The sequence below is a fragment of the Nicotiana attenuata genome, chromosome 5 (genome assembly GCF_001879085.1).
Source record: "Nicotiana attenuata strain UT chromosome 5, NIATTr2, whole genome shotgun sequence".
NCBI classification, from domain to species: Eukaryota; Viridiplantae; Streptophyta; class Magnoliopsida; order Solanales; family Solanaceae; genus Nicotiana; species Nicotiana attenuata.
The window spans coordinates 51,483,983-51,495,822 of NC_031993.1; the positions used below are offsets into that span (position 1 = coordinate 51,483,983).

The 11,840-nt window shown below is 36.8% G+C and overlaps 1 protein-coding gene across 1 annotated transcript; it reads right to left on the reverse strand.

The window, feature by feature from the left end:
* Nucleotides 6,225-10,471, reverse strand: LOC109225841. The gene is made up of 3 exons (XM_019390628.1): nt 10,015-10,471; nt 8,607-8,978; nt 6,225-7,177 (listed from the first exon to the last, which is right to left on the reverse strand). Exons 1-3 carry the CDS (start codon nt 10,288-10,290, stop codon nt 6,545-6,547), a joined length of 1,281 nt encoding a protein of 426 aa, XP_019246173.1. The 5' UTR covers nt 10,291-10,471; the 3' UTR covers nt 6,225-6,544.

An 11,840-nucleotide genomic window follows, 5' to 3' on the forward strand; every position in this document is an offset into this window, starting at 1 on the left:
CTAAGAGTTAAGATCTTGCTCTACTCAATCTTATATGCAATCTAGAATTCCCTCTCCCGAGTTCAATCCTAGATTCGTAGATAGATTCAATTGGTGATCAACCAATCAAATAATTAAGCGCAAGATTGAATAAATAAACAAATACGATAAAATAATAAGAACGATTCAAGCTTCAAACTACAACGTTCATGTAGCACCCAAAACTCTAGAACTAATAAACTATGAAATTAAAGGAAGAGAAGAGAAGAAAACTAGTTAGAAGCCTCCTCCAAGCGTGGTGTGTGTTCCTCCACGTGAATTCTCCGTCAAAGTATGTTAGAAATCACCAAAAGTGGCGTCCTCCTCCCAAAATACCGTTTTCCATGTATATATACCAAGTAGGGTTGGGCCCAAACAATTATGCCTTCTCCAATGTGAAAAAGGACATTTTTCCCGGGTTTGACTAGCGCGGTCGCGCATCTGGGCGTGCTAATGGCTGCGCTAGTTGGACAACTTTCTGTCCTGGGCGCGCTAAAACTAGCACGATCACGAATCTGGGCGCGCACTTTTCACCCTGTTCCGTTTGGGATTTGGAAAAACGTAAAACATGAAAGTTGTAGCCATTTGACTTAGCTTTCCAACCATATATTGTGGAGCCAAAATAGATTTCTGATAAAAAAGTTATATCTATTGTACTAGACAGTGCATAATATGCCTGCTCGATTCTTCGTTCGCTCTAACTAGCATCCGTTGACCCCCAAACGCGATCCCGGCTCGTATCCTTAGGCTTTTACTCAGATTTCAAAGCTCCAAATCACTTGAATTCATTCCATAACATCTATATAGCTCGGAATCACTCCTACAAGGCATAAAACATACAGTTAGTGCAGGACACTAGCGATTAAAGCTCAAACTCAATTAAAGTGCAGTAAATTAGAGTGTAATAAGCGACTAAAATACGTAATTATAGCCTATCATCAACACCCAACACTTAAACGTTGCTCATCCTCGAGCAATGGGACTATCTAATAAACCCCCCAACTACGTACAAGTATCAATTATAGAGGAGTACTTTACCTTTTACCCACACACTATACCCTAGACTATGATCAATACCGGCACACAAGCATGAACACACAAAAATTTACATTATTCCCGTCTAAGCATGCCCAAGTATAATATTTCACTTCAATCAATTCCAACAACCTATTTGTCACCACCCAACCTCAAAAGCTGACTTGTAACCACTAAGCACCCTCAATTCACGCACTTACCTAACAAGAAAGTTTACAACATTGCCAATCATTCATGAGATCATGTCCCTTACCAACAAACAAAAGAGTGACTATAGATAGTCCATACATTCAAATATACTTTTGAATATAGATTAAGGACATCGCACAATTGAACCAAATTCACTCACTCTCACAAAGAACTCATATGCATCCCGTGGTCGTACCATAAGCTTGCCCGTAGTGTATATCTCTACTAATTTAAGCTAGCCAAATCTAGGATCAATTAGGACTTTTAAGGTTGTAATGTAGGCTAAGGGACGGGTAGGATATATTTTGGAATAGTGGCTAACCCTCCTAAGCACTTTAATACACTACATTTACAATTCTAGCTCATATTCTTCTCAACCAAATCACTTGCCATATACAACATAGCCCTCTTTTCAATTAAGCACTTCTCTACTTTTCACTAGCGCAAATCAATAAGAATTGGAGGTGTTTTATGTTTCTACATGCTTTCACTATCATTTTTTTCCTTTAAATTTTTCTCTCTTTTTTCTTTTCTTTTTCACACACTCCATACAATAAAGTTCATCAGCTAGTGACCTTTAATTTCAACTTTAGTGCACCAACGAGCCCTTCCATGGTTCCACTCAAAAGCTACTCCCCAATCTCTAACCTTACTTCTTTTAGCACCTAAGTGCCTTAGGAGGTAAAGGTTCAATCAATATCAAATTAAGAACAAAATAGGGGTATGACTTGTAATGTGAGTGCCAAAGAAAGGTGTATAGGCTCAAAGGGGCTAGCAACGGAAAATTTTATTTTTATCTGACAAGCACATCCATGATCAAGCAAGAAAATGCCTACGTCATCTCCTAGATTAGCACACTTACAATTTCGCTTCAAATAACACATGGGGCAAGTTCTAGACTACACAGGATAGCATAGAAAATCACAATTCCTCACACACACGTTGCACATGACTCAATCAAGACGGTTCTATTCAACTCTCAACTCAATTAAGCACACATAATTAACAAATTTAAGAAATATTGCACTATGTAGCATACAAGTCAAACAACTGAGAACAGGCGTCACAAAATAGGCTATTTACTTTACTTAGGCTTCACAATTCAAACCAAATATACGGGAAAATAGAATGTATGTCATAGCCTATTGTGCCAGCATTAACCATGTCAATGAGTATCTCGGAGCGACTCAGCTTCTTCCTAAACTACTCCTAAAAAAAAAATAAAGTACCCGGTTCGAGCTACACCCTTGGAAAAGAAACGACGCCCAAAGAAAAAACAAGGGATACTACCTAACTATCCTAAAAAAAACTTTTTGGTTTTTAATCGGACTTTTATCCCTCAAGAAAATTGTCCAAAAGATCCATCGTTGGGAAAAGTCCGAACTTTTTCTAATTTTTTTTTAACAAAAACTACTACACTAAGAACGAGTACTACAACTACACTAGGATAGCACAGAAAATCAGACAGACAATCTCCTCACCCCACACTTAAAATTGTGCAATGTCCTCAATGCACACTAAAAATAACAAGAGGGTAAAAGAAACTCCCTGGTAGGCCAAAGGCCGAAGAATTAGCAACTCACGGAATACTCAGACTTCTTCCTGGTACAGTCCTTTGTGCGGGCACCCCACACCAAGTTCTAACCACATGGCTCACTTTTGCACACTTCCTGTGGCTTTGCTTCCATGCTCGTACTCCTACAAAATACAAAAATAATACTACAAAAAAAATATGAACACAATAAAATAAAATAAAATAAAAGAAAAAAATTTGGGTTGCCTCCCAACAAGCGCCTTATTTAACGTCGCAGCACGACGCCATCACTTTCACAACTTTTCCTTCCACTTTGAAGATATGAATTGCGCCCCCAGTTTTGCATCAATTTTTGTGTCACGTTTTTGGGGCGGTGGTGTGAAAATAAATGAACCAAGCAACAGGTATCGCATCTTGCACTTTTTGGCCTTTAAGTGAGGAATGTCGTTTTGTCTCCTTGACATCACAAATTTCAGAATATAAGCACTTTGTTCCTCATCCATTGACTCCTTCATATGCTCGAACGGATCAATTCCCATGTCACCAACCAAACACAATGTTGAAAAATGTTTAGAATGAGGTCCAATACGCTCCAACTCCAAAATTACATTATTTTTGACATCCTGTTTTGAGCTCTTCGTCAACCTTGGCATCATTAATAATATTTTGGTCAAATAGTTGGAATTCCTCTTTCCGCTCCATAAGTTGACCAGTATCCACAACAATTGGTTGTAGGCCATCAGACGCCTCAACCTTTTTATTCAATTGATCGTGCAGGTCATGGATATCTAAGCGAAATTGGTCTATCTCTTGCCTAAGCTCAGTTCTTCCTTCTATTAGTTGTTCTGTCATATTTGAAAGACCATCACGTAGAAACTCATGAGATTTTATTAGTTGAGCTTGTTCCTTTAGCCAAGATTGGCTCACTACATCTGCTTCTTCAAAATTTTCTTCTGGTGGGAACTCTCTCTCTTCAGCCACTTCCTCCGCCTCAGCCATCATTCTCATGATTGCTTCACTAATTCTTTGTAAAGCCTTTCGATTTTCATCTTGTTGCTCGGCTACTTGCCTCATCATCATCTCATGTTGCTCGACTACTTGCCTTATCATGTCCATCGAGCCATGCTTTCCATATCCTCCACTTCATTGATCCTATCAAACTCATAAACATTATTAGAAACATTATAATAAGAACTCTGAGAAGGATAATAAAAATTAGGACAACCATCCCAATGGCCACCTTGACAACCACACACATTACAAAAATTCCACACATCAGATTGAGATGCACAATTTTGTCCAAAGTGTGGTCCTCCACAATATGGACATGGATCACCAAAATAAGAATAACCAATATTCGACCAATTATTATTCCAAGATGCCATATCAACAAAGATAGTAAAATATTAAACTAAGATAAAAATAAAAAATAAAAACTTGAATAGGCAAAAAGTAAAAATCTAATCTAGTAGAATAATTAATTTCTAAGTCCCCGGCAACGGCGCCAAAAACTTGTTGATCCCAAACGCACACGCAAGTATACGTGATCGACAAGTAATATAGGATTATAAGTTCAAATATCGTACCCACAGGGACTTGTGATTAACTATCAACTAAATTAAACCAAACAATTAATCTATTCAAGCGATTCCTAAAGTATGAATATTTAACTAAAATTAAACTAGAGTAACAAATTAAGAGATCAAAGAAAATAAGTTGGCGAATTATAGAGACGAATTCAATATAAGTGAATATTCTAGAGCTATGGGTTGGGTAACAATCCCGTTGAGTTTTCCACTTAAATCGTCAAATTAATTTATCTGGTTTATTGATTGACGCGGTTAATATTGCTCGTAGCCTTCTCCCGAAGTACAACTCGCCTATTCAAGCTAACCTAACGCCTATATTCCTATGGAATTAGGATTAACAAGAACGCATTTATAATTCCCGTATAATAACCAAGCAAGGCGATTAGGTATATTCCTATCCTAACCGCAAATTCGCTCCCCCTAAGAGTTAAGATCTTGCTCTACTCAATCTTATATGCAATCTAGAATTCCCTCTCCCGAGTTCAATCCTAGATTCGTAGATAGTATTCAATTGGTGATCAAGCAATCAAATAATTAAGCGCAAGATTGAATAAATAAACCAATACGATAAAATAATAAGAACAATTCAAGCTTCAAACTACAACGTTCATGTAGCACCCAAAACTCTAGAACTAATAAACTATGAAATTAAAGGAAGAGAAGAGAAGAAAAACTAGTTAGAAGCCTCCTCCAAGCGTGGTGTGTGTTCCTCCACGTGAATTCTCCGTCAAAGTATGTTAGAAATCACCAAAAGTGGCGTCCTCCTCCCAAAATACCGNAAACAATTATACCTTCTCCAATGTGAAAAGGGACATTTTTCCCGGGTTTGACTAGCGCGGTCGCGCATCTGGGCGCGCTAATGGCCGCGCTAGTTGGACAACTTTCTGTCCTGGGCGCGCTAAAACTAGCGCGATCGCGCATCTAGACGCGCACTTTTCACCCTGTTCCGTTTGAAATTTGGAAAAACGTAAAACACGAAAGTTGTAGCCCTTTGACTTAGATTTTCAACCATATATTGTGAAGCCAAACTGGAGTTCTGAGCAAAAAGCTATATCTATTTTACTAGACAGTTTACAATATGCCTGCTCGATTCTTCGTTCGCTCTAACTAGCATCCGTTGACCCCCAAACGCGATCCCAGCTCGTATCCTTGGGCTTTTACTCAGATTTCAAAGCTCCAAATCACTTGAATTCATTCCATAACATCTATATAGCTCGAAATCACTCCTACAAGGCATAAAACATACAGTTAGTGGAGGACACTAGCGATTAAAGCTCAAACTCAATTAAAGTACAGTAAATTAGAGTGTTAAGCGACTAAAATACGTAATTATAGCCTATCATCACGTACTCATGCTATGCGTCTACACATTTTTGTGTAGAGCCAGGTATTCTGATCGTGTTGGTGAGAGTTGCATCCGCTCAGCGGGAGACTTCAAGGCATACTTGCTTGACATTTGCAGGCCTCGGGGTCACCATCTTACTTTTTATGCTACTGTTAAATTGCAATTCAAAAAAGTATTGTGTTTAGAAATTTTAGTATGTTTGAGTAGTACTTATGAATCCATACTATCGATTTTGGGAAATGTATAACTATTGGTCGCTTGCGGCCATGTATGTCATTTTAGAATTTATGATTAATGATTAAATAGTTCAATTCTGTTATTAAATCAGCATGTTTTAGGCTTACCTAGTTTTAGAGACTAGGTGTCATCACAACATCCTAAGGTGGGAAATTGGGATCGTGGCACTTCAACATTCCAAAGTAGCTTTCCCTCTCAAATCAACCTCCAAACGACTTGAATCTAGTTAAATACAAATCAATAACATTAAAAAAAAAAAAAAAGACATAAGAATCAATTCAAAACAATAAAGCTTTAATTTTTAATCAAATTTCCATTACAGTTTGTTCTGGGAAATTTTGATTAAGCTTTAATAGGATTTCTTCTCCAAGAAATACTGCTATAAAACGGAGATGCTGAAAGGAATTTTATGGTAGATGTATAAAGCCCCATCTTAGCTAATTATTTGACCATACAAAAAACAACCTTCCAGTTGAGTCACTAGAAATTTCTTTATACTGTTAAAGTAATACAAGTCAAATCCTACAACATATCCTGTGGTGTTCCATGTACAAAAATGACCACAGATCGAATAATAAATAAGCTTGCAATTGATCTTCAAGATTCTTCATCTGCTTCATAGTCTTCAAGATCTTCTTCGTCAATAGACATGATTTTAGACGCACCTTTCCTAGCAGTTCTTAGTTTAGAATTATTAGTACGAGCCTTGAACCCCAACCTTGACTTCTTGTTCACATCATGACTCACTTCATCTTCCTTTTTCAAGTCACTAGGTGGTAAGAAACAATCCGCAGAGAGTCCCTTTATGTTAAAATCGACTTCTTCAATGGTCCAAACCTCTTCCATTCTTGTCCTAGTGTGTCCTTCTGAGTTCTCACCAAACCTAAATAAAGAAACAGATGTTCTTCCACCATGTGCAATGTTAACACCGTCGAGTGTTCGATAATCGAGTATTAATGACTCCATTGTTGTTTCCCAAAAGACATCATTTCCTGGGGCTTTGATTCTAAGAAGATGAGTGTCTTCAAGCTGGAGTAAGAGCCCTGTTCGTTGGCTGAAGTAACCCCAAACAGTGTGCCTCATTACTTCGACGTTGCTGCTGCTTCTTGCTTTCAGAGTTGAGGGTTCTGTTTCAAGCTTTAGTACAAAACAGTCTTCTATATTCACCGTCTTCTCTCCAATACAAATGGAATTGGCGAATAAATTCGCAACGGATTTGGGATCAAGACCCTGTTAATTTGTTCAATTTCAGCCAGTTAGTTCTACACAAACAAACATTACTCGTTCCACATAATTTCTTATCTTTATTTTTTCCTCAGGGTTTTTAGTTCAGGAATTTACCATCTTCAGAAAATATATACTCTCTCCGTTTCAATTTACATGAGTTAACTTGATTCGGCACAGAGTTTGAGAAAACAAAGAACACTTTTGAAACTTGCGTTCTTAAAAGTTTAAGCGTAAAAGTTTTGTGTGGCCATGACATTTGTGTGATTATAAATGCTTCTCATTAAGGATAAAATAGGTAAAATGAAGAGTTTAAAATTGAATTATTTCCAAATTTAGAAATGTGTCATTTATTTGAAACAGACTAGAAAGTAAAATAGCTCATCTAATTTGAAACGGAGGGAGTATATATTGGCTTCTAGTTTGTTACTCCATCTAGTTTTATCTTTATGACTGTATTTTACTATGATAGAAATTTATAACAAAAGACATAATTTGGTAGATATAAAAAGGTACCCTTAAAACTTATCATCACAAATATAATAGACATTTATATGGCTATAAAACATTTTATTAAGTTGATATCATAAGTTTAAAGTTAAATATTTTCAGCTGTATAACGATCTTTATTCTTTTGAATAGTTCAAAAAGAAAAGTTTCATATATGAAATAGGTTCACATAAACTGAAACGGAGGAAATGAGTAACTCTTTATTCATAACGGAGAATTAATTTCTTGGTCTAGATTGCTGATCATAGTGGTTGAGGCGAAGATGCTTACACATTCAGAATAGATGCCAATTTGAGTACTCATAAAATCAATCATTGATTTGATGGAAGGACAACTCAGGTCCGCATGGGGATTTGTGCCGTTAGAGCCAGAAATAAAGACAGAGACAAAACTAAAGCTGCCAATGACCATGGAAATAAGCTTTATAAGTAGGTCCTACACTTCCAAAGTAAAGTCAAAAGAACATCAAAGAGAATTTTGATCTTCTTGATTTTGATTTCATACTTCCCAAAACCCAAGTTCCAGTTATATTAGATTAATTAGACACGAGGACCCATACAAAGTAAAAGAACATACATAGTTGTCAGTTGAAACAGTCAAAGAATCTTGGCGTTCCCACTCATCATGGGGCAAAAAGAAAAAACCGACGTATTTTGCAATTATTGTCCCTTCAGAAAAAGGATACATTTTCATGTGGAGAAATTGTCTGCCTGTTCTCTTGTTATAAGCTTGTTTTAGTTCATGACTAATAAAAGGAAAATTTACTATCATTCAAGGATTGAGTGAGAGAATTTATGATATATACTTTGATAGATTCAACAATTAAAAAGTTGTTAGCACTATATACCTTAATACTCTTAAAATTTTCAGGTTTCATATTGGAAGTATTAAATTCAATCGAATCCATTGATTTGACATAAAGTACCTGTAAGGAACGACGAAGAGGCCTGGCAGGACCACGAGATGCATGGGAATTGTGCCATGGAGTTTGCCTCCAAGCTACTTTACCATCACTTCCAGCACTAATTTTACACCCTGAAACCACCAGCTCTATGCTCCACAGGTCAGGTCTCTTTTGCCACAACACAAATCCTCCCATTTCACCAGACCCATTTTTCACACTCTTAATTTTCATCATATTACCCTTGTTCAATCCCATTCCATCTCCAGCAATAAACTCAGACGCCACCATCTTTATTTTCCCCATTGCATACATACTATCAATGGAATTTAGAGCATGTTCTCCCCCTGCTGCTGCTATGTACTGTTGGACTATATATTTCGCCACCGAAGCTTCCTGAACGTGTTAAAAATATACTAATTAAATAAATAAAAATGTGTTCCGTCGTATTGCTTAACTAAACTTTTTAGATGATATGGTCATACAATCTAATATGATATCAGACAGGTTATGTTCTATCTCCTTGTAGCTAATCATCCATAAAAAGAAATCCAGTTGTGAGAGAGCATGTTGAATTAACTAACGAAAACATTCACTCTCTAAGGGGTCGTTTGGTAGCTGATTACAAGGTAAATTATTCATGCATTAGGAGCCCGTTTTGGACATAAGAAATTTTTTCACTTTTTTTCGAACACAGCGTTTGGTCAAAAAATTTCATTCTTCGCTTGAAGATGCATTTTGGAATTTTTCGGAAGTTTGAAAACTCCAAAAAGATATTTTTCAAAATTTTCACTCAGATCACTCACAAAAGTTCAAAACAACCCAAATTTATATTCATGTCCAAACATAACTCTAATTTTCAAATACCATTTTCACTTGAAATTTTTTTTCACTTTTTTGTTTTGGAATTTTACAATTCTTATGTCCAAACGCCCACTAATATCATGTTTGGTTGCTTTTTCTATTAGGGGTATAAGTAATACATAGATAACTTAACCAACAAATCTATGTATTAGTTATGTAAAGTAGAATGTGGAACAACTAATACATATATTTGTAATACATGAATTAAACAATCAAAATGACCAATAAAACATCATATATATATATATATATATATATATATATATATATATATATATATATATATATATATATATATATTCTTTAAATTACACATTGTATAATTAAAAGAAAAAAGAGTAAATATTGAACAAAAAATAATCTCTACATTACAATGCATAAATTACTAATCCTTACATAACATATCCTCTTCATGATTAAATCGTGCATAACTAAACCCTGCATAACATAGCTAAATCGTGTATAATTAATCCCTATTTTATTAATTGCTGCATAACTCTAACTAGCAACCAAACGACCCCGAATGGTTTAAGCGTTTAAATAATGCTGCCAAAGTACTCCAACTTACTATGGGATGATCGTTGATTTTTGTGTTGAGAGAGTGGTCGCAGCGGATAGGATGAGGGATCAACGGAGCTCCAACAACGCCAAGCAAGAGTTGAATCTCAGCATTTCGGCTACCAAAAACGGAAGCAGCAGACTTGTCCATGTGAGATTTGACCCCAGAATTCTTGCTCTGCCGTGCCCTCTGCTTGTTGGAAGCAAACATTTCTTCTGGGATGGGGACTTCCAGCACTGTTTCCAATCCATCTTCTCTATCCAAGTTGGGGCACAATGTCCTCATCCGAATAATGTCAAGATAGCTAGAAAGAGATAATGATTTTGATGAATGATTGAACAAGTGTTATATTGAAGAGAAATGGGGTAATAAATAACTTATTTTGTTCACTTGGTAGGGGGTCATTTTTGGGGTTAGGAAGCGAAAAAGAGACAAGTCGACTATAGTAGAGTGTTAAAGGAACGAGTCTTGGATTCAAAAGGAGACTTATTTTAAGTTAAACAATTGAATAAAAGGAAGGATCAGCCGACAGTGGGCAGTCACAACCCGACGTGCTTTCCTTTAATTTGTCTAACGACGTGACAGCACGCATTTTTATCTCTTGCCCAGCACTTTTTGACTGTTGGTCCAGGTATTATTAGGAGACAGGAAAAAGAATAAAGGAAAATCTGAGAGTCTTGATTAATGTTTGTGAATAAAACCCATGGAGTTCTCGAAACTAAAGAATCTGAAGTGAGTGATCTTCCAGGTGCGCATCACTTGTTTGCCGGGCGAAGCCAGAAATTTTCCTTAGGGTATTCAAACTTGAAATAAGTAAAAAAAATCTCTAACAAAGGATGAACCTAATATTTTACCTATATACGCAGTGTAATTTTCCGACAAAGGGTAGTCAATTGACCAGCCCTACCATAGTGTAGCTTCGCCCATGCTTGTTTGACCTTCACATCATTAGTAGTGTCACGACCCCAATTTCCTTCTGCAAGATATCTTAATGACTCCTAGTCTCTAAGACTAGGTAAGCCTAACATTCATAAAAAATGATTCAACTCTCAATAACTCAACAATTATCATACAAGGAACTCCGCAACTCAACATAAACAAACTCCCCCAAATTTGGTGATAACAAGTCACAAGCTCTACGAGTAAGTACTGATCATCCCTATACAACAATGTCTAAAAAAGAAAGGGAAAGAAAATGAATTAGACTAGATAGAGGGTGACTCCGAGGTCTGCGGACGCCGGCATGTATACCTTGAAGTCTCCGAAGCTGAGCTCGTCTCACTGGTGCCTGGACTGATAAGAGGTACCTGGATCTGCACAAAACGATGTGCAGAAGCGTAATATGAGTACACCACAACGGTACCCAGTAAGTGCCAATTCTAACCTCGGTAGAGTAGTGACGAGGTCAGGTCAAGGCCCTACTGGAATAAATAAGAAACTGAACAGGTATATAAAGTGTCATAATGATAACAATGGAAATGAAACATAAGAAATGTACCAAGATTAGCTACACTGAACTAAGGCGAATAATGCATCACGGAAGAAAAGTAGGAGTGATATGCCAAGGAAATAAAGCAACCAAAACACAAGTGAGGTAATAGAAAAGTATCAACAAGAATCACTACCGAGGTACCGCCTCGTAGTCTCAAATAACAAAATAATTCGCAATCTTTCCTTATATCACCACGGGAGCCTTGCATTTACTTTTAAAATTCATTTGTTCCGAAAAAGCTTCCCGTGTTTTAGCCCACCTTATCACACCGCGTGGCTTCAGATAGTTTCCCTACTAGCAACACGCGTATCATGCCCACCTTATCTCACTGCATGCGTTTCAA